This window comes from Sebastes fasciatus, chromosome 9, assembly GCF_043250625.1.
Source record: "Sebastes fasciatus isolate fSebFas1 chromosome 9, fSebFas1.pri, whole genome shotgun sequence".
Lineage (NCBI taxonomy): Eukaryota > Metazoa > Chordata > Actinopteri > Perciformes > Sebastidae > Sebastes > Sebastes fasciatus.
Genome location: NC_133803.1, coordinates 4,848,102 through 4,876,050, shown reverse-complemented (window position 1 = coordinate 4,876,050; position 27,949 = coordinate 4,848,102). Strand labels below are relative to the sequence as shown.

Below are 27,949 nucleotides of genomic sequence, written 5' to 3'. Positions count from 1 at the left end.
GGAAGTATAAAAAATAGGAGCAGTATATACAGTATTGAAAATAAACAGACTATTAACAAAATTGCACAAGTGGAAAATGATATTGCACAGTGAGAATGAATGAAAATGAATAAATGAAATTCCACCTGAAAATATCAGGTTATTGTCAGTTTGTTGGTGTGTAAGTGTAAGTTGGTCTACTGGGAGCAGTGCTGGTTGTGGAGTCTGACAGCTGCAGGAAGGAAGGACCTGCGATAGCGCTGCTTCACACACTTTGTATGTAATGTCTGTATACTTAAAATAATAGAAATGGTGTTTTGCTTCTGTGAAATGAAAACAAAGTTTGCATTCTGATGCGGTGTGCCCTGACTGTACGTACTTGACCCGTCTGCAGCAGAGCAGCAGCAGAGCAGCAGCAGGCTGGGCGGGGGTGCAGCCTGAACTTCAGCAGACAGCGTGAGAAGAAAAAGCTCCTTTGACGTCAGCCACGTTAGGTTTCAGTAGTCCAAGATGGCGGAGGTGAGCGGGTTGAGGAGCAGGAATCACTTCGAGCCCAACTGCAAAAGCCGAGTCGTTGACGAAGGTAAACCGCTGTTGATGTAGTCGAGTCGATGTGTGACAGTAAACCGAGTAAGGAGTGTGAAGCTGAGGAAGAGGGAGATTCAAATGTAACGTGTTTTTGTTTCTGTCGTCTTTGTCTGTGTGACTCGCTGTTCCGTTAGCTGCTGTGTTCAGCTGGGGACTCTCGGTGTGGTGAATAATGTGGTACCCCAGCTAGAATGTGTCCCCTCTAACAGCTAGTTCACAGAGTACACAGAGTGTTAACACAGCCTGTAACAAACTGTGTTATAATGAGCTTTATGTAGATAACCTGCTGTCTGTGTGTTGACGCTTTGTCAACACACGTTTATCTTTTGTAACTTAGACAGAAAAGCTGTTTGTATTAAACCAATTTAACCGCGACACCTGTCGGCTCATAATGTTTGCCGTCACTTTCACCTGTCTCTCTGTCTGTCTGTCCCACAGAGGACCAGTCCGGTGTTTCATGTCTGTCTGTCTGTCTGTAGCTGCACACTGTCTGTCACCCCGTGTTGCCTTCAAGTGCCTCGTTTGTGAACTTTGAAACAAACAGTCCGCTTTCTGCTAACGTCACAGCAGTGTGTGTAACCGGGGTTCAGCCTGACTGACTACTAAAGTTACAAACAACACGTTAACGTTAATCTGCTCATCCCACTAACTACTGGGATATTTTTAAAGACCCTATTATTAGTCTGTTTACTTCACCAGCAGACTTACCCACTTAAATCTGTCGTCTTAATAACTGCATATATGAGTGTTGGAGCATTTTACAGGTGATTTATTAATCACAACAAAAAGAAGTAAAACATGATAGCCATTAACACACTGTTGACTAAAGCTGAATACACGTCACACATGATGCTGGTTTGTCTTGCATTGAGGTGTGTTCATGTTCCAGATTCAGTGTGGTATCCAATATCTCATGATGGATAGAAGATGGGACACATGTGGATATTATTATTGTCTCTGTAATTCCCAAGCTTTTTATAGTAAATATTATACTGTAACTATTTCTTTGGTCAGGGTTTTTAAGCTACAGTGTTAAGGTTGTTGTTTTTTTGTAAACCATCATACAGTTTATTGATAAATCAGCAAGGATTCATCTCCCATCTTTGAAAGCGGTGCTGTCCTCATTGGATTTAAAGCAGCAGTAGGCTATGTTGTGATAACTGCAGAAGGCTACTGCCTGTGCACCCTGTTTTTAATTAATGGAGTGATTGTCAGAAAATAGGCAACATCAACATCAGCGATGACTTTGATAACCGATTACTCATCAATCAGTTGTTTAATGAAGCAAAAATGGCTCATAGCTTTATGTCATTTCAAACTACTTTTGGGTTTTGGACTGTTGGTTGGATAAAATAAGAAGTATTTTGGATATACACACACTGGATACTCTCACACCAAGAGGTCTCAATGAAGATTTCTGTGATGATTATTGGTTATGGAATATGTATGGACTTGTCTAAATCATCGTATGACTTTGGACTCTGTATATATTTCATGTGATCAGTGTTATGTGATCAATATTGTGATACAGATGCTTTGCCTGGGTTGAACTGTATTATTCACTGTGAGTGATATTATGGCTATTTTCTATGATTTGTATATGCATACTGTGAAAGTGATATAGTGATTTTGTGCTAATTATGTGGACACTGACTCCAGTTATAGATCCATGGGCTCATGTGTGTAGATTCCTGCTCCTGTATATGTTTGAGGTACATCCTATTTTTTTATATAGAGGCATATAGAAAGTATGACAGCCATGGGCTTGATGTTATTATTATGAGCTGTGAGGTACTTACCTATAGTATTGATTGATAAATGTTTGTATGTGTATTTTTGTACATATTGTTGTGTATATATATATATATATATATATATATATATATATATATGTATATGTGTGTCTTTCTTAATATACATTATCTGTGATTATATGTGGGATATTTGGGTAACTGGCGGTATCATGTGACCAGAGCGTTTACTTGCAAGAAGAGCATCCATCAAAATGTCACTAGCTAAGATGTGCCAATAAATTGCTCTTAAAGGGAGCTACAGTGTGCGGACCTTCTTCTACGTTTTGCATTGGATAAAATAAGACATTTAAAAACCCTAGGCTCTCAGAACTTCTGGCACAACTTTTGTTGGTGTTTTATTTTACACCGAGCAATTCATTAATTGATCAAAAAAATATTTGAACAGAGAGAGATTATGTTTTACCATCCGAAAAGAAGGAAACAATCTAATATCCTTTTCCTCTGCCAACATGACAGTGGAAAATAAAGCACACTCACTGTTATCGTAACCTTTCTCTAAACCTTGTAAAGACCGGTAAGCAAACAGTAAAGTGTCACTCTCCAAGGCTCATCACTGAGATATGGTCAGGAGCCTTTTATCATGATTACCCTTACGTCTACTTTCATACAGGATAGCTGACTCTGTTGCAGCAACATTCACTAACTGCGGCTGCTCTTAATTTGCACTTTGTCCTCACAGACTCCCGGTTGGTCTGCTTGCTGCAACTGAACATTTGCCCTCCTTGACTCTTGTCCAAGGAGGCCGTGTCAGGTTGTCTGTTGGCACTGGTGTGCAGGGAAGTCAGCGTACCTGCATTTTAATAGGCTACGGTGGATTCCTCGTCCTCTTTCATAAACTCAGTCTCTACAGTCTTGTTAACATATAATATGTATGAAATATATATATATATATATTAACATATAATATGTTGCCTAGTCACTCTTTTTTCCCCCAGATAATTTAAAATCCTGGATGTCACAAGAGGGTGTTGAAACCCTGCTAGAGAAGCACCAGCATTAATAATCAGTGTTGCAACAGTAGAAAGAAGACTTGCATGCATTTAACCTGCTTTCTAAACTCTTAAAGCTGCAGTGGGTAGAAATGGAGCAAATATGATTTTAAAAAAAAGAAGTTATTTTTTATAAAACAGTCACTATATCCTGACAGTAGTGCATGAGAAAGGTAACCTGAAAAAAAAAATCATGTGCCTCTGTGTCCTCCGGTGCTCCTAACGACATCTGCAGGATTTCACAGACCAGAGGAAACCAACCAATCAGAGCAGATCTGGAGTCTGCCGTCCAGCTGCCGCCTATGAGCCGGCTGTCAATCACTTGCAAACTCCGACCAAATGGTGGAATTAGTCAGCATTGATCAAATATGAATCAATATTCTTGTTACTGTATTACTCTATTTCTCTCCTCAAATGTTTTCAGAATCATCTTGTAGTGTACTGTTTAGCTGTAAAATGAGAAAGTTTGTGACCTGGCAGCCATGTTTAGATCTGTTGAGGATATACCAGACACCGCCCACCAGCCGGAGCACAGCCAATAGGAACGCCCTCTCTCTGAAATGAACTGTGATTGGTCAAAGTCTCCCCTCACGGGCTAGATTTTCTAAAGCCTGAAAACAGAGCCATGAGGAGGAGCAGAAGTCTAGTTTTCTCTCAGAACACTTAAATTACAATATGCTGAAAAGTTATTATGGAACTTTTGCCCAATGATGCCAAAAATATTCTGCCTACTGCCACTTTAAGTGCCAATGTTCTCTCTTAAAATCCAAATGTGAAATGTCGCCTCAAACGGCATCAGCAAATATTTGATATAATCTTGTTTGCAGAGTATTTGTCACTGACTAACTTGCAATAGTGTGTTTGCCTCAACTTCACTCCCAAATGTTTAAGGTCTTCATTCCTACACTGAAAAAGCCCGATAAAATATCCTCTTAATGAAAGTATGAAAGCTTCCATATTTAGACAGCTGGTTAAGTTAAGTGGTCCATGGCCTTATCAAAGTGTGTCTCGGATATAGCGCAGGAGTCCAGGGAAGGGAGAGCTGTTTCGGGACGTGGTGCTGAGATGTAGGGTAGCTTGCGTAGACACACTCTATTCTTGCCATGCATATTTAAAGATAGAATCGGTCCCACTTGTGTGTTTATTTGCGATGCTTTGTGTGCGTGATGTACTGTGCAAACTCATCTGATCCCTCGACGGTTAACTTTGTGTGTGCGAGTGTATGCTGTGCAGGAGCACATGTAGGCCAGTAAACATCTGCTCAGGGCCTCCGTACAATAAGAACTAATTTTAGTTCTGCCCTCGTTTTCCGCAAGCCGAGGAGTAGGACGGTGCATTAGCTACTTTATCATGTGCGAGTGTAGCGGCAAATGCGCATATCAGCAAAGATAATGGGTTTTCACTGGCTTCCTTGCATGCTTCTTGTGTTTTGTCCCTCACACACATTCTGCTGCAACACAGACTCCTTGCAGTCCCATTAGAATAGTGTCTTTGTGTGGGTCCCCCCCTGCGCCACTTGATCCTGCTGAGTGCTGCTCTGGACTGGATGGGAACCTGCACTGCCTCAGACTGATGAAATCTGCTCGGCTAATTTGTGTGCAGAGCAGATTACTGTAACTGCTCACAAGCAGCATTGCTGTTGCCCCTTTGGGGATTTGCAGCACTTTCAGGTTGATCTATCGAGTGCCCCATTTCCTGTTGTCCTGTTACTTATAGTGCGGGTCCATTATTTTTGAGTTTTTTAAAGTTTTTATATCATTCTGTAGCTTCCCAGGGGTGCTCCTTTTATATGTATTCAAATCCGAACATTCAAATTTTAGTCAAAGTATGTATGTTTCAAATGTCAAACTGCTACTTTCCCAAGCCTTTTTTTCCCCACATGACCTGATGTATGTTTCTGCATGATGACACTGCTACATGTACAGTATATATACACATCCTTATAGTCAGCGTATTAATGTCACATACAGTAACTTAGATGGCGGTCGGCATGCTTCCAGTATAGAGAAGCAGACAGGAGTAGCGGCAGGGAAGCTAAGCAATGCGAATTTTGTACATGTGTGACTGTGACCGTGCCCGAGCTGGAACAACTAATTGATCAATTCTAAATTGTAGGGCCGTCCTGAACATAAATAATAATCAACGGTATTAGAAGCTTTGTGGTGCTGCGCAGCAGGCTGACATGTTCTTCTGTCCATCTCTCTCCATCTCCCCTGTTTCAGTGCCACTGCTGCACTACTGCACACACACACACACACATCTACACACAACACACAGCGATATCCTTCTGAGAACAACTAATAATAATTAATGTTGAATATGAATAATGTTGTGGGATTATTCCTTATTTCATGGGCTTTTTTGGGATTGATACGTTATTATTACATACTGAGACGATATTCATGTGTAATGTGGGTGGTGCCAAGTGGGGTTAACTACACACACTTCTTTGCTATTGGTTGAGGGAGGCGGCGACTTCACCGGTCGAAGTTCACCAAAGTTGAACTCCATGCGATGCGAATTTCGCTCATGTGTGACTGCGACCGTGCCCGAGCTGAAATGATTAGTTGAGTAAATCGAAATTGTGCGGTTGACTGTGTGCTGCTGATCTTTGTCATGTGTGATGGTTAATTTAACATCTTTGAGGTTTTGGACTGTTGGTCAGATAAAACCAACTACTTGAAGATGTCACCTTGGAAATTAATCGATTAACCAAGAAATGAATCAGCAGGTTAATCGATCATGAAAATAACCATTAGTTGTATCCCTAATCAGCGTTTATGTGACTAATTAGTGGAGAGTAAATTTAGAGCTGCAACAATTAATCGATTAATCATATAGTTGTCTATTAAAGTGGCAGTAGGCAGTATATTTTTGGCATCATTGGGCAAAAATCCCATAATAACCTTTCAGCATATTGTAATTCAAGTGTTCTGAGAGATAACTAGACTTCTGCTCCTCCTCATGGCTCTGTTTTCAGGCTTTAGAAAATCTAGCTTGTGACGGGAGACTTTGACCAATCACAGGTCATTTCAGAGAGAGAGGCCATGTGACCGGTACTTGGCGTTCCTCAAGCCATCTCAACCTGATCTCAACATGGCTGCCGGGTCACAAACTTTCTCATTTTACAGCTAAACAGTACACTACAAGATGATTCTGAAAACATTTGAGGAGAGAAATAGGCATTAACGTATCATAATATTGATTCATATTTGATCAGCGCTGCCTAGTTTGACTGTTTGGTCGTAGTTTGCGAGTGATTGAAAACCGGCTCTCATAGACGGCAGATGGACAGCAGACCTCAGATCAGCTCTTACTGCTCGTTTTCCTCCGGTCTGTGAAATCTTGCAGATGCCGTCAGGAGCACCGGAAGACACAAAGGCACATGATTTTTTTAGGTTACTTGTTTTATACTGTCACGATATAGCAACCGTTTTATAAAAATAACTTTTTTTAATCATATTTGCTCCAATGTCGCCTACTTCAGCTTTAACTTATTAAGCTATTATCAGTTGACTATTAAATTAATCGCCAGCTATTTTGATAATCGATTAATCGGATTGAGTAATTTTTTTTATAGAAAAAAAAATACAAATTCTCTGATTCCAGAGAATGGTCGACATTTTTCAGCATTTTATGACATTTTATGGACCAAACAACTAATTAACTAACTAACTAATTCATTATTTTCTCGATTAATTGACCATGAAATTAACTATTAGTTGCAGCTCTAGGTAAGTTATTGGCGTGCGCTCTTACACAACCTTACGAGTAAGGTCTGAAAGTGCGTTCATGACTGTCTGTGTTCACTGTATGTTGCTGATGTGCCATCAGGATTTTATTTTACGTGCTTGACGCAGATGACATTATAGCAAATGCAGTGTTAGTCATCTTACTGTTGGATACAGGTGGAGTATCCAGGGTAATGTTGGCCAAACATTTTGGCTTCCTGTGGACAGTCAGTGACTTGCATGCAGGTCCTGTGCTGCTCTTCGATGACGGCAATCAGATTGGAAGGGATTGGTCATGCTGGTTTGCTGAAACCTAATTTGTATGTGGTGAGAGACTCTATGGTGCTACACCTTGGTAAAGTTGAATGGCTATTCATTTGAAATATTTGAATGAGTAATGCAGCGTTCTTGTTGTCCTACCTGTTCAGTGTTCAGAGGGATTGCCACTCAGAGTGTCATCTTAATCCTGCTCCAGGGATTAGTTCTAGATCTGGAAAGGAGGTGAAAAAACGATATTCCTTTTGCCATCTTAATTTGTGAAGAATGCTACATAATAATAGAGTTAACAACACTCATGATTAGTTTTACCATTCTTTAAATTTTTTAAATTCAGTTTAGTCACATCAAATAATTACAGCTGCAATGATTAGTTGATAAAAAATTGATTGTCGATTGACAGAAAATTAACCAGCAACTGTTTTCTTTACCAGTTAATCATTTTGTCTGTTTCTTTTAAAGAATAAGCTTCTTATATATTGTGTGGTTTCCTTAAAAGGTCTCCTATAAACTGAACGTCTTTGGGTGTTGACTGTTGGTCAGACAAAACAAGAGGAAGTTGAAGATGTCAGCTTGGACCTTTGTTAATTGTGACCAATGGTTTCACCACTTCTGACATTTTATAGACCCAACAATAAAACGATTAATCAATAAAATGAATTAGCCCTACAAATAATGCTACCAGGACAAGTCACTTGTCTCAGTGCGTTATAGTTTGTGGTTCAGCACACTTGCTTATTCTGCAGTTGTGGCGCCGTGACAGGAAGGAAGGAATCTTGAGGAAACATGTGCTTTCGATTTAAAGAAAAAGACTTTCACAGAAACATCAAAATGGCTGAGAAGAAGAATATGAAAACGCAGTCCTCATGACTTCCTTCTCTCGTGTCCTTTTTGCTGGCCCTTTGTGATTTTCATCACAAGGCTATTTTTGAGCTTGACCTAGATGGGCCGACCAGAGTGGAGAACGGTATTTAGCCCGGTACAGAATGCTGGAAAGATCATCAGTTTGACCGCATTCCACTTTCTCTTCAACTTCTCTGAACAATAGTTAGTCTCTCACGTAAACAAACGTACGACAATGACAATTAGAAATGTTGTAATTGTCGGCAGCATCAGAGGTGTAGTCTGTCAGGAACCTTGGCAGTGTCGTCATTCAGGATTCAGATGGCCTGAGGGAAGCTGCTCCTCTTTAGCCTCTCCATTCTGGCCCTATAACTGTGGTAGTGCTTCGTCCGCCCAAACAGTGCCGTACAAAAGTGAAACCAAAATAATTTCTATTCTATTGTCATATTCTACTGAAATGGCCTGTGTTGAATAATAAAACATTATAAATATAATAATAATATTCAGTACAAAATGGCGGCAGCGGCTGTTGGAGTTTTGTCTCTTTGCTTTTATACTGTTTATTAGCGTAGATACTGCATTAGCTTCAGTTCTATCAGAACTGGAGAGTATATCTTCCTTGAAAGAAGAGTAAAGGACGGAACTGAAGGCGATGGCTTCACTTTTTTAGTTTGATTGACAGATGGTTCAGCCAGTCACCTGCCAAGTATTTTTTTGAAAGTGCCTGCCCCTTTCCCAAACAGTTTCCAATGACTGCTTCTCAGACTGGTTCTGTGAAACAACCCATCTGACAGGGTCAGGTTATGTTCGGCCAACCGTACCACTCTCTGCAGGGCCTTGCAGTCCTGCTGGGTGCTGCTGCCATACCAGGCGGTGATGTTCCCGTTTTTTTTTGTTTTTTTTTTATCTTACTACACAACCCTGCCTCCACATTCTTCTCTTCCTTTCTCACTTTACGCCCATTTTCTGCACACAAACATGCAGCAACTGTTATTTAACCAGTGTAATTTAATCTGTCTCTATTGTTTTTTCTAAAGGCTTGAGCGGCGTGGAAGATGTCCCCATTTTTCGGCATAAGCAGAAGCCTCCTTTAGCCAGGCCCGAAGACCTGGAGGATGAATTTCTCCCCAGGACCACGGCTTCAAACTCGGGCAAAAATGCCAGGCTCACCCCCTCACCAGATGAAAAGACTCTGGAAGAAGAGGTACTGTATATCCTGCCGTATTCCTGCCTTTTGACAGGCATGTCAAACTAAGATTTGTTATTTTTTTATTTGTGAGTCCACTACGTTACATTTTAAGGAAGGGAATAGGCAAGAATATGACAGAAATATTCTTCTATTTTGTGTTTTTAAATTTATGTAAAAAATATGTTTGTCTTAGTTTGCTGTAAGTCAGGCTCCTCAATATATTCACCTTATTTTCCCTCAGACGCTTTATTTGCTGATCTCGGCTTTGCAATTTTCTGTTCTATCTCCTCCATGAAACCTGCCTCATCATCAGTGTAATCACTTAAATGCCTTCTCGATGCCAGGGGAAAACGCCCCTGATTGATTGCAAACTCCTCCTGTCTTCAGGCTTTAGTGCAGGAGGAGGAGGAGGAGAAGGCCAGGCCCATCCAGATCGTCCTGGCCAACGAGGATGAGCACAGCTTTGAGCTGGACGCCGCGGCGCTGGCGAAGATCCTGCTGCAGGATCACGTGAAGGACCTGAACGTGGTGGTCGTGTCGGTGGCCGGGGCCTTCCGCAAGGGCAAGTCCTTCCTGCTGGACTTCATGCTGCGCTACATGCACTGTCAGGTGAGATAAGTCGTGTTTTCATTCTGTTTCTGGACACAGAAGTTACATTATTATTATCCCGTGGAGATTAAAAGAGAAAGTTATTTCGCCAAGTACATAATACATGATGTCAAGTGTTCCTTATGTAACGATGCATATTGATTAGACATTTTATAATGTGGACAAAACTGGACTGATTATGCCCAGATCCTGTACCACTTTAAGTTTGATCAATGGGGTCAGGTTGAAGTGAACTGATGCCAAAATATATTTTTCTGTAATTTGTACGTGTCTTTGCACAGACTGGAACTGGGGGAGTGTGTTTCTCTTTTCACAGTCCACAATGGGTTTTTAACTTGTACAGTGATGTGGTTATTGGGTATTGCTTTATTAAAGAAGTTGCATTGTTTATATTTAGTAAACATAGGGTCACACAATATTAGAAATTTAGATGACATCAGATGACAGGGTCATTTTCGTAGCAATAAAACCGAGATTTGTTCTTTGACTGCCACACAACTATGTGTATAGTAGAGCTGCAACTAATAATTATAGTAGGGCTGTCAAAGTTAACACGATAATAACGCGTTGGCGCAAATTCGTTTTAACGCCACTAATTCCTTTAACGCAACTTGTGACTTTTAGGTTGTAGCGGGCTCAGTTTTAAAATCTAGAATGAAGACGTGACCTCTGACCTCCAGATATGTGAATGTAAATGGGTTCTATGGGTACCCACGAGTCTCCCCTTTACAGACATGCCCACTTTATGATAATCACATGCAGTTTGGGGCAAGTCATAGTCAAGTCAGCACACTGACACACTGACAGCTGTTGTTGTCTGTTGGGCTGCAGTTGACCATGTTATGATTTGAGCATATGTTTTTATGCTAAATGCAGTACCTGTGAGGGTTTCTGGACAATATCTGTCATTGTTTTGTGTTGTTAATTGATTTCCAATAATATATATATATATATATATATATATATTATATATATATATATATATATATATATACTCTTGCATAAAGCAGCATATTTGCCCACTCCCATGTTGATAAGAGTATTAAATACTTGATAAATCTCCCTTTAACGAACATTTTGAACAGATAAAAAAATTTGCGATTGACAGCCTTAAATTCTAATGATTTAATCTGCTGATTTATTTTCTCGATTAATGGCTCGCTCTATAAAAGGTCACAAAATAGTGAAAAATGTCCGCCACAATTTTCCAGAGAGGTCACATCTTCAGATTTCTTGTTTTGTCCAGTCAACAGTCCAAAAGATGCAGACATCTTCAAAAGCACTGATTTATTCTCACCTGTTCTGACTTATTACTAAATCCTTCATAGTTTCTAAGGAGATATGTGATGTAATGTAATATAATGCAGCATTTGGTCCTGAATTTGTTTTGTAGCTGGTGATTCCTTCATTATTAATTAAAAATGATTAATCTGATCTGTTGAAGAATCACAAATAGTTTAGTTTTTTTTCAGATACATTCAATTTATCAATTAAATTAAAATAGGCCAGATGGTCTCATTTGTAAATAAACAGCCTGTAATGACTAGAAAATGAACACTGACGCCTCTTAAATGAATCACCCATAAGTCAAATTTTTGCGATACATTTGGCATATCAGTTATCAACTGGTGCACATCGTCAGCGAGATCAGTAAAATAAACAGTTCACACTTGTACTAGTTGTGAAAGGGCCCCTGCTGATGGTGTGTTTACATGAGCTAGGTCCTTCCTCTGGGGCTTTAACATTGTGTAACGTTCGCAGTCAGTAGAGATTGTGAAAACAGGTGGGCTCGATGAAACCAGCACGGCAGATGAGGTTACAAACCTGTACTGGAATGTGGACCACAGTGTGACAAGCAAAGACAGGAAGGCGCTTCCTGTTTGGTCTCATCCTGAGATACTTACTCAACCAGGTGACTAAGACGTGCGTGAATAAGGCAGGGTGGTTTGACTGGTCTCAGCCTTCTGGGTAGGTGAATATTATATATTAGGTTTCATAACAAGAGTTTGAAAACCTTTTTAATAATAAATCAGGTCAAGCGTTTTGGCACCTATTTACCCTGTGTGGTTACTGACCTTTGAAATATGTAAATGTGTCTTGTAAATATGAATCACACCAAGTGGTACATTACATACGCACACAGTCCACACACACATATTCTTGTGTAGTATGCCCATCCAACAACTGTGTGACTCAACAACAACTTAGTCCTTCAGGAGCAGCCAGGATCACCTTACACTCACACACACTTTAACACACACACTCCCCAGGAAAGGCGGAGGAATGTTTTTTCCTCACAGCTGTCGGGCAGCATGAATGTGGGCATTCAGTCTGACCCGTCATTTTTTTCCTCCAAACAGTGATGCTTTTTGTTGAGACTGTGGTTCTCTATATTCAAGTATATCCATAAGTTAATGTTACAAATAGCAACTGTCATGGTTGTGTATTTATCTGTTAATGTTGGACTGCAGGGTATTTGTTCTCATCATCTTGCTGATCCTGGTGATCCTAGTGGTGAGGCATTCATTCTGCACTAATGTCATGTTGTAGAAACCAGGAATCGGTGTTCGCACTTTGATTTGCAAATCAGGTATTTGTTTATGAGGCTTGTTTACACATTTCCTATTTGTGGTCAGTGGATCTCCTCACTTGTCAGTCGGAAATAGGTCACAACGGGTTCCTTTAATTTGACCTTTTTTTATGTTTAAAATCATAACTGACATAACATTTTATCGTTTAATGATCCGTAAAACGTAAACATTAAATCCTCCGCTATGTGTCGAGTCTCAAATGGAGCCCTTGTACTGCAGCGCCACTAGTCTTGTTACTGTGGGATCCACATGTCATTCAGTGTGTGTCCCAGAGGGATCTGTTCACACCTGTTACTGTGTACACTATCACTGTGAAAACATGAGGAGGATAGTGGTGTTGACTTGTGCTGAATGAGATGCTACAGTGTCCTGCTGTGGATTACATCGGCAAACAAGAAAGAACTCAAGAGTACAGAGGGAGACCTTTACCGAGGTCTGATAATCATCAGCTTCTCAGTCAACATTGTACTGGTAGACGACAGGGCAGTTATATAAGGCTAGTCACACTCTGGCCTGCTGGTGTTGTTAGATTAAATGTGCTATTGATAACATTCAGCCACTAGATTGATAGAGACTAGCTGCATTCTCCCTCCCCATGTTCCATTGCATTTACTTCACAACCAGTCATGGCCAGGCACTTACCGTCAATCTTTTTTTTTTAATCTTCGTATAGATAAAAATGTTATCAATAAGACTTTTTAAAGACAACCCGTTCACCAAAATCAATGCTTTTTGTCTATTAGAAGTGTGAATGTGCAAATCGAATTTCACACACATTTGGAATTATTGTGGTCACAGACAAATAAAAAACCTCTTTTCTCTGGTGAAGGTAATTCAAATACAGTATGACTCTGCAAAACAATACGTTATTTCACCACCGCTCCTCTTGAAAAGTGAATGATCTGAGGCAAACTCTGGTGGACTTCAGTCCATTGACCTGTACCCTTTTTTTTTTCCACTCCTCCCTCTTTCTCTCACACCGTTACCTCTCCGCCTCCTCTCCACAATCTCTTCCTCCCCTCACACCACACCCCTCATCTGTCCTCTTCAATCCATGTGGATTCCCCCCCCCCCTTTTTTCTGTCCCAACCAAATTTTCTCTTTCCTCTCATCCCCCCCCCCTCTCTCCCTGTCTCCCCCCTCTCTTACCCTCTGCAACAGAATGACTCGTGGATGGGAGGTGATAATGAGCCTCTGACAGGGTTCACCTGGAGAGGAGGCTGCGAGAGGGAGACCACAGGAATTCAGATCTGGAGCGACGTCTTTGTGGTGGACAAGCCTGACGGCAGCAAGGTAGACGGCTATGAAACAAACAGTACAATGAGTCCTTATGAGCTTCTTTTTCTCAATGACGTTGGGAGAACCTGATAACATCAGATTTGTTTTTCTCATTGTGATGTTTACAAAGCAAAAACACACACGCCCTGCCTGGCCTACAAGCTGCAGTTGGAAGCATATTACATTCGTTGCATCTCGTCCCAACAGGTTGCTGTGCTCCTCGTTGACACTCAGGGAGCGTTTGACAGCCAGTCAACCATAAAGGACTGCGCTACTGTGTTCGCCCTCAGCACAATGACCAGCTCTGTGCAGGTGAGACTTAAATAGGTTGATAGAAGATACTTTATTCATCCCCTTAGGAAAATGCAGGTGTCCAGTAGCTCACACAATCTATATTATTAGCATATACATCTACACTGATCAGCCATAACGTTAAGACCACTGACAGGTGAAGTGAATAACATTGATTATCTCGTTACTATGGCACCTGGCGGTGGGGGGGATATATTAGACAGCAAGTGAACATTTTGAACTTTGTGTTGGAAGCAGAAAAAATGGGCCAGCGTAAGGATGTGAGCGACTTTGGCGAGGGCCAAATGGTGCTGGCTAGACGACTGGGTCAGAGCATCTCCAGCACTGCAGCTCTTGTGGGATGTTCCACAGGGACAGGGTCAGACCCGAGGCTCATTGATGCACGTGGAGAGTGAAGGCTGGCCCGTGTTGTCCGATCCAATGGAAGAGCTACTGGAGCTGAAATTGCAAGAAAAAGTTCATGCTGGTTCCAATAGAAAGGTGTCAGAACACACAGTGCATTGCAGTTTGTTGCGTATGGGGCTGCGTAGCCGCAGACCGGTCAGGGTTTCGGTGCTGACCCGTGTCCACCGACCAAAAGCATGTGAGCACGTGAGCATCAGAACTGGACCACGGATCAATGGAAGAAGGTGGCTCGATCTGATGAATCACGTTTTCTTTTACATCATGTGGATGGCGACGAGTTCCAGGTGTCAACTCGGCCTCCAAATTCTCCAGATCTCAATCCGATGGAGCATCTGTGGGATGTGCCGGACAAACAAGTCCGATCCACGGAGGCCCCACCTCGCAACTTATACAGAACCTAAAGGATCTGCTACTGACGGCTCGGTGCCAGATACCACCGCACACCTTCAGAGCCTCGACGGGTCAGGGCTGTTTTGGCGGCAAAAGGGGGACCTACTCAACATTAGGCAGGTGGTCATAATGTTATGGCTGATCGGTGTAGATTAGAAGGTAATAATATTAACAATGCAGCTTGCACAGGGTTTAAAAAAAAAACCAAAAGTTACTTAAAAACATTGTCATACAAATGAAATAAATAAATAAACAACTAGATAAAAGGTGTCAATAAAAAGTACCACATAGTCCTTGAAGGATTATTGGGTTATTGAGTCTAGTGGGTAAGGGTAGTGGGTAAGGGTAGTGGGTAAGGGTAGAAAGCATGTCTTGGTGGAAAATATGCAGTTGCCCTTTAAATGTCAACATTTATGTCTGATATTTGTTTTTTTTGTTTTCAGGTGTACAATCTCTCCCAGAACATACAGGAGGATGACCTGCAGCATCTGCAGGTTGGTGTCATTTCTTCTTCTCCTCCTCCCAGGAAAAAGTAGCACCAAAGTCTGTTCCAGCATCTCCTGTTTTCTGATCATTATTTGTTTGTCTCATGTGTAGCTCTTCACAGAATATGGCCGGCTGGCGATGGAAGAGATCTACCTGAAACCTTTCCAGGTACTGACTGCTTTTGTTGACTGTGAACACGCACGTCGACTGAATGCCACATAGCACTGAACATGCACCTTGTCCATAGATTCTAACCTAATATTCTTCCCATAAATAATCATAAAGTGATAAATATTGAGCCATATAATATTATTGCGGCGGTGTGTTTCAGTCCCTGATGTTCCTGATTCGGGACTGGTGTTATCCTTATGAACACGACTATGGACTGGAAGGAGGCAACAACTTCCTGGATAAAAGACTACAGGTGAGAATCTTTTTCTTTTCTTTTTTTTTTGAATCAAGTTGAAAATACAGGTTTGTTTTTTGAGGATACAGAAAATGTAATTCTACACATTGTTGAAGATATTTATGCAGCACACACACTCGCTACTCCTGTCAGACACACCACACCTCGTTTTGAAAAGCACAGACACGCTTATGTCATCGTCTGTTCAACCGTCTGCAAATTTGCTCAGTGCGACGTGTGCGTACACATCCCACCCATCAGTCACTGACGAGAAGAAACAACACACACTTTCACTGTGAGAGTAAACTGTCGTCTGCTGACTCAGGTGAAGCAGAACCAACACGAGGAGCTGCAGAATGTGAGGAAGCACATCCACTCCTGCTTCTCCAACATCGGCTGCTTCCTGCTGCCACACCCGGGCCTCAAGGTGGCCACCAACCCCTACTTTGACGGCAGGCTGAGAGGTGAGAAAATGGGAACATGCACGTGTGCTAATAATGCAGAGTGATAGGCAGCCGAAGCACGCTGGACTGAAATGTCACGATTCAGAGGACGGGTGTGTGTGTTTTTTTTGTGTTTCAGACATCGATGGTGATTTTAAGAAGGCGCTGGCCAAGCTGGTGCCTCTCCTCCTGGCCCCAGAGCGACTGGTGGAGAAGGAAATTGGAGGCAACAAAGTCACCTGCAGAGACCTCCTGGAGTACTTCAAGGTCCTGCAAGATTTTATTTAAGTCCACTGGTTCTCGTACTGATAAGTCAGGTCACATGTTGATAAACTGAAAGCTCCAAATTATAAGCTCTGCCGCCTCGTCCTGGACAACTGAGTCCCCAAGTTCAGCCGTCCGGGAGCGTTAGCAGCCACGGTGCTGCGTTCACTGTGCACCAGTTCATCGTCAGGAGAGTAACTAGCAGCCACGGTGCTGCGTTCACTGTCCCCAGTTAACCATCAGAAGAGATACTGTAGCAGCCACAATGCTGCATTCACTGTCCCCAGTTCACCGTCAGGAGAGTTACTGTACGAGCCACGGTGCTGCATTCACTGTCCCCAGTTAACCATCAATAGGGTTACTGTTGCAGCCACGGTGCTGCGTTCACTGTAACTTTAGCGGGTGTCCGACAGACCGCGTGTGTGTGTGGCGGCGGTGAATGTGGGGTTGTCGGTGGCGTTCTAGCTGTGAACGTAGGTGTAGCAGACAGTGTGTGTACAGTTTATTTGTTGCTGAATAAATGCTATGAGGCTACAACTCCTCAGCTCAAGTCCTGAGCCAACTTCCTGTATCCTGCAACGCCAGCTCAGACTCTCTTAAGGTGGGCTGTTAAGGTGGACCAGCTTTTCTCCTTAAAGTGACAAGCCGCTTCTATGAATTTTGCTCAGCTTTTTAATTAATCATTAATATTTCTTTTAACCGATAGCGTGAATCGGTTAAAATGCTTAATGTCGGTTAATTATTAACATCCCTAGTTTGGGGTTTTTAGCAAGCGGCAACCTCTGGAGCTGAGAAATGAAGGCAACGCTGCCAAAAACTGCAGTTCTTCGAATGGCCACTCCAAAAGCGAGTCAGTCACCATAGAGTGCTCATGGGATGACGCATTATTGTAGGCCAACCAGGAAGTTAGCATCGTCCTGGGTTCCCTCGACAAAAGCCAACGGGATTGTTCCATTGGCTTTTGGATTGTTGCAAAAAATAAGCTCTGTGGCGAACACACGTTTCTGATACTTACAAGCTTTGTTCCGTAAAATAATCTCCACAAAGTGTTAACCATAGACCTTATATCAGGCATCTAACTAAAAACCTATTGACTTCCAGACGAGGGAACCGGAGGTGCTAATTTCTGTGTTTTAGGACTCATTCCTGAAGCAGTCTATAGACCTCCATGTTAATATGCCCGACTTTACAGCAGAAATAAACATGTTTACAGTATGGTACAAAAATCCGGTTTTGGTCTCTAAAGCTAATTTCCTCGTTCATGACAACTCTACGGGGGGTGAACATTTCTACAACTCATCCTTTTAAATGATAATAAGGCTTAAAGTTGAAGGCATGGCCACTTTGAGTGACAGGTTGCTATAGCAGTCTGCTGTCTCTGTTGCGTCCTGTTTTCCCATTTTTGGGAAGCCGGGAGTTGGGCTGTGTCGTCACTGCCAAGATGCCGAAGCCACCCACTTAGAGATTCACAACTGCTCTTCAGACATCACGGAGACTACTTCCATATTTTATACAGTCTATGGTTTTTAGCCACAGATGTAGCACAGTAATCGGGAGATCAGTGATTCGATCCCCGGCTCCTCCAGTCTGCATGTCTAAGTCTACTTGGGCAAGATACTGAACCCCAAATAGCTCCCGAAGGATGCGCCATCGGTGTGTGAATGAGCATTTAGATTAGATCCTGATGGGCAGGTTGGCACCTTGCAGGGCAGCCTCTGCCATCAGTGTGTGAATGGGTGTGTGAATGGGTGAATGCTGACATGTAGTGTGAAGCACTTTGTGGTCAGAGGACTAGAAAGGAGCTTTATAAATACAAGTCCATTAACCATTTAGACATGTTAACAGTAGCGTCCCGTAGAGAAAAAGGAAAAACAATCACAAAGTGAAGACACAATGTAAAACTAATGACACCAACTGGGTTCAGTTTGTTGCCATCAGATTATGGCTCACATAGCTTCAATCTTTCCATTTATATTCGCAGTGAATTATGTATCAGTGTTGGTGCAGTATGTTCCCCCCAGGCTGTTAATTCCCCGTGTTAGCTGCCATAATGATAACGTTGTACACGATAGACTGGTGTGATAATCTGTGTTCTCCATTCCTGCAGGCTTACATAAAGATCTACCAAGGGGAGGAACTGCCTCACCCAAAGTCCATGCTGCAGGTTAGTTACTGTCTGAGGGATCTTATCGAGTGTGGGTCACACTTTTTTAGGTTTTTATCTTGAATCTCATCGTCTTCTCCTGTTTGTAAGGCGACAGCAGAAGCCAACAACCTGACTGCTGTTGCAGGAGCCAAAGACATGTATGGCAAGAACATGGAGCTGGTGAGGACGCGTTAATGTCTCAGCTGGAGTGGCCTTCAGTCTCCGTCTCATCCGTCAGTCTCACTCTGTCCCTCCGTCACTTTTCAGGTCTGCGGCGGGGACAAGCCGTACATCGCCCCGGCCGACCTGGAGCGCTGCCATGATGAGTTCCGCGAGCACTCGGTGCGCCACTTCCGCTCCGTGAAGAAGATGGGCGGCGAGGAGTTCTGCCAGCGGTACCAGAGCCAGCTGGAGGCGGAGCTGGACGAGACCTTCTCCAACTTCTCCAAGCACAACGACAGCAAAAACATCTTCTACGCGGCGCGCACGCCCGCCACGCTGTTCGCGGTCATGTTCGCCACCTACGTGGTGTCCGGGGTGACGGGCTTCATCGGCCTGAGCGTCTTGGCGGCGCTGGCTAACCTGGTCATGGGCGTGGCGCTGCTGTCGCTCTGCGCCTGGGCGTACGTCAAGTATTCCGGAGAGTTCCGGGAGGTGGGAACGATGATAGATCTGGTGGCCGAGACACTCTGGGAACAGGTGGGTCGTCAGTGTGAGAGGTGTGCGTGTGTGTGTGTGTGTGTGTGTGGGGGTGTTAATCTACACGGCGAGAACCGATATTGTATCACAGGAAACAGGTTATTTTTAAAGATATGGCTTGAGTGGTAAGACTTTAATTTCAATTAGATGGCTAAATTTGTGATGACTGTTGTTATGGCATTTAAGTATTAGAACACCTTAGGTCAAATGTTTTCAGAAACATCTTGTAGTGTACTGTTTAGCTGTAAAATGAAAAAGTTTGCTCCGGCTGGTGGGCCGGTGCTTAGAATTTGGTTCGATTGTTTTCAACATGGGTGCCGGGTCACAAACTTTCTCATTTTACAGCTAACAAGTGCACTACAAGATGTTTCTGAAAATATTTGAGGAGAGAAATGCCTAGCGCTGCCTAGTTTGACCGTTAAATTGGAGTTTGCGAGTGATTGACAGCTGCTCAGAGACGGCAAGGCTCCAGCTCGGCTCTGATTGGTTGTTTGCATCCGGTCTGTGAAATCCTGCAGATGCTATTAGGAGCACCGGAGGACACAGAGGCACATGATTTTTTTCAGATTACCTGTCTCATACAGTACTGTCAGGATTAGGGATGTCACGGTACCAGAAATCTAGTAGTCGATACCAATACCAGTGAATTTACACGATTCTCGATACCAATTCGATACCATGGTAAAAAAATAAATTAAAATCCTATGTAATTCAACACGCACTCCTTTATTAAAACATTAGAACATTACCAAAAACAGAGGCATGTAGCCTTTAAGTAATAAATAAAAAGAAACATCTATTAACATTGCAAAACAGAACAGTGGCATGTAGCCTTCAAGTATTTAAAACAAACAGTATTGTCTGGATGTCTGTCTTTGAGGTGCTTTGCTAAATTGGAAGTATTTCCTCAGGATATAGGGACCGTTTTATAAAAATGACTTTTATCATATTTGCTCAAAGTTACAGACTGCAGCTTTAAGACAGATATAACGATAAATAATCAACTTTATCTCTAATAAAGAGAGTTCCGTGTCGGCGGACATGTCGGCCAATAAGTAACAAGGACTTTCACTACAGAAAAGACAAAGATAAGTATGTTAGTAATATAGAAACAATGTATATTACAACAGGTCAAAGTTATTTCCATTATTGATTCATTCTTTCAACTAATGGCTTCGAGTCGAAGACCATAAAAGGCCCATCGCCTTTTCTCAAAGCCCGAGGTGATGTCTTTCAGTTGCATCACATTAGTACACGGAGCACCGACATGTTTCATTACTGCAATATGGAACTGAGTTACTCAGCTACTCTTTATCATTTGTGCTTGATTATTTTGTTGATGGACTAACTGGCGCAGCCCTACATTTCATAGTTTGTCCACCAGAGAGCGCTGCAGGTTTATTTGTCAACTGGAAAATGTCCCACTCAATACGTCTACTTCCTGGTTAATATTAGAATTTTTTCTTTATGTTGAAAAATGAATATCAGATGATATATTGTCTCTTTACTCTTAAATATTGACATCCAAGTCAAAGCTTAAGACAAGAGTCAAATTAAAGCTGAAGTAGGCGAGATTGGAGCAAATATGATTTAAAAAAAGTTATTTTTATAAAACGGTCGCTATATCCTGAAAGTAGTGCATGAGACAGGTAATCTGAAAAAAATCATGTTCCTCTGTCTCCTCCGGTGCTCCTCACAGCATCTGCAACATTTCACAGACCGGAGGAAAACAAGCAGTAAGAGCTGATCTGAGGTCTGCTGTCCAGGTGCCGTCTCTGAGAGCCGGCTGTCTATCACTCGCAAACTCCGATCAAACGGTCAAACTAGGCAGCGCTGATCAAATATGAATCAATATTATGTTACGTTAATGCCTATTTCCCTCCTCAAATGTTTTCAGAATCATCTTGTAGTGCACGTTTAGCTGTAAAATGAGAAAGTTTGTGACACCACCGCCATTGTGAAATCTGATGAAGGAACGCCAAGTTGCGGTCACATGACCGGAGCACAGCCAATAGGAACGCTCTCTCAATGAAATGACCTGTGATTGTTCAAAGTCTCCCGTCACGGGTTAGATGTTCTAAAGCCTGAAAACAGAGCCATGAGGAGGAGCAGAAGTCTAGTTATCTCTAAGAACACTTGAATTACAATATGCTGGTTATTATGGCATTTTTTACCAATGATGCCAAAAATCTACTGCCTACTGCAGGTTTAAGTTTTGATATTTTAATACCATTTTCTCTTCTCCAGGATATACTGTATATAATATGAAATGTGTGTGGTTGTGTATGTATTTGCTGCCGTTGGTTTCTACTATAGTTTTAGTTTGATTTTACCCAGAGTTCCTTGGTTGCCTTTTTTATTTCTAGGTGTCTAAAAAGCCCGAGAAACGAGAATCCCTCCATCAGTTTTTTATTTATTTTCTGTCCACTGCATGTTTCTGATTGTCTCCACATCCCGTCATCCATCTCACAGACTCTAAATCACCTTTCAGTGCTCCGTCCACACTGAAACTCCCATCAGCACCTACTTTTTATTTCTCACTCCTCCATCAGTTGTTGTCCTGCAGACTCGGCACTCAGGAGCACAAATCTATTTTTGAGTTTCGTGAACGTTTCGCCACAAACGCAGCCCTCGTGTCTCCTCTGACCTCTCCCTCCTTCCTCTGCTTCTGTGCCTCTTCCTCCCTCCCTCTCTGCTTCACAGAAGACGCTTAGAAAGGTGAGAGGTGTCCGTGTTCTCTTTTCTCTCATCTTCTGCCCGCCGTTCTCGACATCCTGCCTAATTTCCTTTCCTTTTTACTTTCTCCACCTCCTGCCGCCGGTCTCCCTTTGTTCTTTTTCATTTGTATGGTTCAACATCTTGACAGTTTTTCTCAGCCTTTCATCTCTTTATTTCTCCTTAATCTCATTCTCTTTCTCTCATCTTTTTGTTCCTCTTCCTGCTCCTGTGTCTGTCTTCCTGTCAGTCCTTGTTACTTGTTTTAACTCTGCCTGCCGTCCTCTCAGGTGTTTTCCAAACTTTCGGAGCCGGTCAGGAGCCGCCTGGCTTGGCCCGTCTCTCTCCTCCCTTCGTTCCCGTCGGGAGCGACGCTGGGACTCCGAGCTCTGTCTCCTCTCAACAACAACAACAACTACAAGAAGATGAACTAGCTGCTGGCCGGACTGTTAAACTTCCTTCTCATATTGAAACTTCTGCAGTTTTGCTGGCTTCTTTTATTGTTAATTTCCAATCCAATGGTGCTGGATGCGTTTATACTTTAACCCCCTGGACGTCCTCTGAGCTTCACTGAATGTATCTGAACAGCGGCAGGCCATCAGGACCATCTCAGGATCTCAAAGACGCGACGCCTGCCCCCAACGGTGTTTAACAATCTCAGATGACTGATTTCTTTCATTTTTATTTCAGTTGAAGAGATTTTGTTCAGTTTGTGAATCTTGGGTTTTCTGTGGTTGCCGTTTTTGGAGACTACATCCTCTTTTTGTTCCTTCATTTGACCTTAAACGTTTTTCTTCCCTAACCTGCTTTCTTTCAGTTTTCTTTGTCCCCTTTATAGACATGTTTTTTTCAGACAAGTTAACTTGATTTGTTCTCACAAAAACTCCTCTTTTTGTCCCCCCCCTCCCCTGCAGGTTTTGAAGCCACTAAGTGAACATTATATGGAAGACAACGTCAGACAGACGGTGGTTAACTCCATCAGAGCCAGCTTGACAGAGCAGGCCTCGCAGCACACCAAGTTAAAGACTCACTGACGCTCTTCCTCCTCCTCCTCATCTCCCCCCCCCACCCCCGTCGTCTTCATCGCCCTCCCGCCCACTCGCTCAACGTGTTCAATCCTAGAACTGTGGAATTAGTTCAACACCAAAGCTGACCCTCTTTTATCCCTCCTCCCGAACGTCCACCATCACATCGCTGTTCCCCCCTCATCTTTATTTGCTGTTGTGGACCTGTAGGCTTCGCCGTCTGCCCTGCTCTTCATCACCCCCCCCCACCCAGTGCCTCAGAGCAGAAACTGCACGTTCACGAGAGGACCGAGCAGAGAAGCTGGCGGCGTCGCCTCTCGCCAAAACAGGACCTGAAGGGACTGTCATCTTCTCCAGTGTGCCATGCTGCGATAGATGCGTCTCGTGTTGCTGTAGTCTTCTCTCACACACGTATTTGCTGGTAGCGGACGACTGCACTCGCTTCAAGATTGAGCTGCAATTCAGGGACACCGCTGTGGGCAGCTGTTCTCAACAATGGATGCAAACTGAAACCCTTTTCTGTGCATTTAACGGTTCTCTTCAGCCCCGTTTGTTAACGTTTCCCTACAAGCACAAGTGACTAATCGACTAATAATGAGGTGATTGTCGTGTTCATGTTTATTTGTCATTTCAGTAAAATCAGGAAATAGATTTTATTGATTCTACTGAAGCGAAAGTAAATTTTCCATTCTGTCCTGGTAAATGAATCTGGTTGCGTCCGAAATTCCACACCAAGCTGCTATTTAGTACGTTAGAACAGTATGTGTGATATTTTAGTATGTCCGAAACCTGAGTATGAAGCCAGTAGTACGCAATTTGCATACTATTTCCGATGAAATATCACAGTATGCAACGCAGGACACTACGGCGGCATAAATGTCCCACAATGCAATGCGGCAGGGACGACAACGTTCATAACGGACGTTGACGGACAGCTCTGTAACATCAGTAACGCTTCAATTTAACTAAGTATAAGATGTCACTTTGCTAGGCGTAATATATATTTTAAATTCAGAATTTGATTCTCACAAACCGTTGTTTTCGTCACACGGGGTTGGCACGGGGGTTACCATGGTTACACGTCTCCAACCGGCAAGGAGGCTCTCAGGAAGTGACGACATAAATTACAGTTAAATGCGTCGGAAAAGATCCATACTGCTGTTTATTCACAATAATGTATGCTGAACGACGGTGCACATATTGAGTACGTAGTGCAGAGTGTGGGATTTCGGACGAAGCCTCTCGTCTTCTTCTACAAATCTGAACTGAACAGATGAGTGCCGGATTCTTCTTCTGACGTACTACCAGTTCAGTTGGGAAGGTGCATTAACCAGGTAACACGATCCCACTCTGCTCAGGTTGCTTCTAGACGTCTCTCCCTTTAATATTTCCTGATTGTAGTCCTGAAGAGAACTGTAGGAAGCCTCGCCGCGCCTCTCGGCTGATATTTGACGTGTTTTTTAAAATTTAGGACTGCCGTGTTTTATCTGGCCTTTAGCGCCTCGTAAGCGGACCTGCCGCCGTTTGGCCCTCTGCATGGTGTTAAGAGCTACTGCGTTGTAGCATTAAGCTAGCTTAAGAGCTTTTAGAGCAAAGGTCCTCCGTAGTCAGGTAGCCATGGAGGACTGTCATTTTTAACGGTTTTCTCTTTCACTGCCTTTCATCAATGCTGCGATAGCTCTGGATGTTTCCCCGCACATTTGTAGGAGCTCGATTCTTGCTTTTGGGAGCCTCATTTAGTTCGAGACGTGTGTCTTTTTGTAGTTTAAACTCCTATTACACCTTTTAAAGGAACAGTTTGACATTTTGGAAAATATGGATGAATTTGAAGCTACAGCCAGCAGCTAAGACGGTTAGCTTAGCTTAGCTTAGCATAAAGACTGAAGGGAGGCTGAAACTTACGTAAATTAAAAAAAAAATCGGCCTATACCAACACCTAAGTAAATTAAACCCCGATTGTGTTTAAAACTAAAATGCATGACGCATGAAGGGGATTATTTCACAACAATGACCCGCTAGCTGTACATTATTACACTTATTACACGGCTACTCACTTAAAAATTAATGGTTTTACTCCAAAAATTGTCCACCAGAATCCGACATCAGATCTACGTCCATAGCAACGGTCTGTTACACATAGCAGCTGTCTGTTATACACAGCAGCTGTCTGTTATACACAGCAACGGTCTGTTATACACGGCAACGGTCTGTTATACACGGCAACAGTTTGTTATACACGGCAACGGTCTGTTGTACGTAGCAACGGTCTATTATACACGGCAACGGTCTGTTATACACAGCAACGGTCTGTTGTACGTAGCAACGGTCTGTTATACACGGCAACGGTCTGTTGTACGTAGAAATGGTCTGTTATACACAGCAGCTGTCTGTTATACACAGCAACGGTCTGTTATACACAGCAGCTGTGTTATACACGGCAACGGTCTGTTATACACGGCAACGGTCTGTTGTACGTAGCAACGGTCTGTTATACACGTCAACGGTCTGTTATACACGGCAACGGTCTGTTATACACGGCAACGGTCTGTTGTACGTAGCAACGGTCTGTTGTACACGGCAACGGTCTGTTATACACAGCAACGGTCTGTTATACACAGCAACGGTCTGTTATACACAGCAACGGTCTGTTATACACAGCAACAGTCTGTTATAAAGAAATAACAGACCGTAGAGCGTTGTGATCAATCAGAATCTAGTATTCAACAAGCCGTGTAATAAAGCTAAAAAATGAACATGTGATATCTTGTTTAGTGCAACATTTTTTCTTGTGGAAATAAGCTTGTAAATTAGTGAACTTTAGAGTTTGTTTTTTTACCTTATTTTGATAGGCCAGGCTGTTTCCCAACCTTTTCCAGTCTTTATTCTAAGCTAAGCTCACTGGCTGCTGGCTGCAGCTTCATATTTAACTGACAGGTACGAGAGCAGTATCGATCTTCTCATCAAACTCTCTGCAACAAAGTGAATAAACGTGTGTGCCCATGATGTCGAACTGTTTCTCCAGAGTCGGATCCTGCTGACCCCCCTTTTATTTCCCACTTTGGTGCGTCAGCTGAGTCTCTTCTGTCTGAGCTCTCTCTCTCGTTGATTCCATCCACATTATGTCTCACCTCAAGCACCAGTCTCGTACTGTACAGTCTCTTTTTCTGTGTTCACATTATCACAAATCAGGCATGTATGTTGGATTAAATATTTAAATAAACTTTGTATACATTTTCTAGTGAATCAGTTGACAATGGCTTTGTTTTTTTTCTTGATCAACTTAACAGTCTGTGGTTTGTTTAAGAATGATAAGTCGCTGCTGTAGGGTTTACACGAGTTCATCTCCTTCTCACGAGGACGGACGTTAGTAGAAACATGTGGTGTGAATATTTGGATTCTGATAGGAAAATTGTTTGATTGTGACGAGTGGGTTGGAGACAGTGTCTTGTCTGCCTTTTAAAGATATCTCCGGTAATTTATTTTTGAATAAAATGTTTACCTTAAGAATAAATCATCAATTGAAATTCTTTTGCCTCTTTTGTCTGTTATTTTAGGGAATTATTTCTTGGAAAAGACTTATTTAATGTGAACCACATCAACAAAAAGAAATTTAACATTTCAGTTGACAGTTTTTCTTCTGTTACATAACACTTTTTTTTCTCCTTCTTGCATATAAACATAATTTAAGAGTTATTCCTATTGTCTCGTATCTCTAAACCAGATCTTCACAACATTAAACACATTTCATCTATTGCATTAATCAGAATCATTGTTTGTAAATCACATTTCTTAACAGTTTTTAAAGTTTTCTGTAAAAAATACAAGAAAAACCATGTTGAAAAAGGGCTATTTCTGCCCTGAGTTTGTCTGCAGGTATTCCCTTCAGCTGTGCAGCCTGAGAGGCAAAACAGAAGGCAACAAAACAAATCAAATCTATTTGCTGCTGAGGTTTAGTGAACTGCTATATTTCAGAGCAGTAACATTGAACAGCAGGCCTAGTGCTTTCTCAGAACAGAGTTGCTCAATCAGTGGCCCCTGTGACAAACACGGAGGCGTTTCCATGGACGGTTAACGTCATTATTCAGTCACATGCAGAAGGGAAAGATCTGCGGAGGAACGCAGCCACTTTATACATTCAAGTGAATTAAGTAAATAGAAGTTTGTGTCCAGATGTCTCAAATATTAACCGAATTTCTTCATCACCTCATCAGCTGTGGAGGACGGAACCTGCCAACATCTAAAATAAATAAATGACTCGATAAATAAATATGTCATTAAATGTAGCAAAAATAATATTCAAATTAAATGTAGCTTTTAAGTAATTGATAAAAAAAAGATAAGAGTCAATCTATGACCCATATGATCTGAACCCATGACACACATTGAGTGACAGCCCCCTCATTTGCATAATGAGGTATAAATAAAAGAATACAGAAGGGAAAATCATGCAGAAATACATTTAAAAATAAATATAAAATAAATACAAAAATGTATGCAAAAATAAAATAAAAAATAAATGGAAAAAAAATATACATTTTTGGAAAGCTAAAATTAAACCAAACCTACGATCACTGATTATTGATTGGGAACACACATGCAAATTGATTGTAATGTACGATGTTGTATGATGTGGTATTATGTATTTTTTTTTAAGATCTGCAAATTAGCTACGGCTAGAAGTCCTATAAATTAAAACATTTATAAAAATAAATACTTAAATAAAAGGGAAGAGTAAATAAATAAGGGAATTAATACAAAGATAAATAAAGCT

General features: G+C 42.1%; 2 protein-coding genes across 6 annotated transcripts in view; both read left to right on the top strand.

Annotated features, from left to right (window-relative positions):
• Positions 1 to 27,949, top strand: part of LOC141773667 (echinoderm microtubule-associated protein-like 6) — a 512,018-nt gene that overhangs the window by 282,497 nt on the left and 201,572 nt on the right. The gene's annotated exons all lie outside the window — the stretch shown is intronic.
• On the top strand, positions 398 to 26,705 carry LOC141773672 (atlastin-2-like). Of its 2 annotated transcripts, XM_074645589.1 has the most exons (16): positions 398 to 562; positions 9,258 to 9,424; positions 9,797 to 10,018; positions 13,771 to 13,902; positions 14,095 to 14,199; positions 15,438 to 15,488; positions 15,592 to 15,648; positions 15,812 to 15,904; positions 16,212 to 16,350; positions 16,469 to 16,596; positions 18,701 to 18,757; positions 18,848 to 18,919; positions 19,007 to 19,438; positions 22,142 to 22,156; positions 22,444 to 22,797; positions 23,068 to 26,705. In XM_074645589.1, the coding sequence occupies exons 1-15, from the start codon at positions 490 to 492 to the stop codon at positions 22,585 to 22,587; spliced, it is 1,887 nt and encodes a 628-aa protein (XP_074501690.1). In that variant the 5' UTR covers positions 398 to 489; the 3' UTR covers positions 22,588 to 22,797; positions 23,068 to 26,705. The 2 variants fall into 2 exon arrangements, with proteins under 2 accessions (XP_074501690.1, XP_074501689.1); XM_074645588.1 differs by lacking the exons at positions 22,142 to 22,156; positions 22,444 to 22,797 and having other exon boundaries at positions 401 to 562.

Bases quoted from the DNA above. Each gene is read 5' to 3' on its own strand.
- LOC141773672 (XM_074645589.1), top strand. From the start codon at position 490: ATGGCGGAGGTGAGCGGGTTGAGGAGCAGGAATCACTTCGAGCCCAAC. The intron at 16,351-16,468 runs GTGAGAAAATGG...TTTGTGTTTCAG, and splicing joins CTTTGACGGCAGGCTGAGAG to ACATCGATGGTGATTTTAAG. The intron at 18,758-18,847 runs GTTAGTTACTGT...CCTGTTTGTAAG, and splicing joins ACCCAAAGTCCATGCTGCAG to GCGACAGCAGAAGCCAACAA.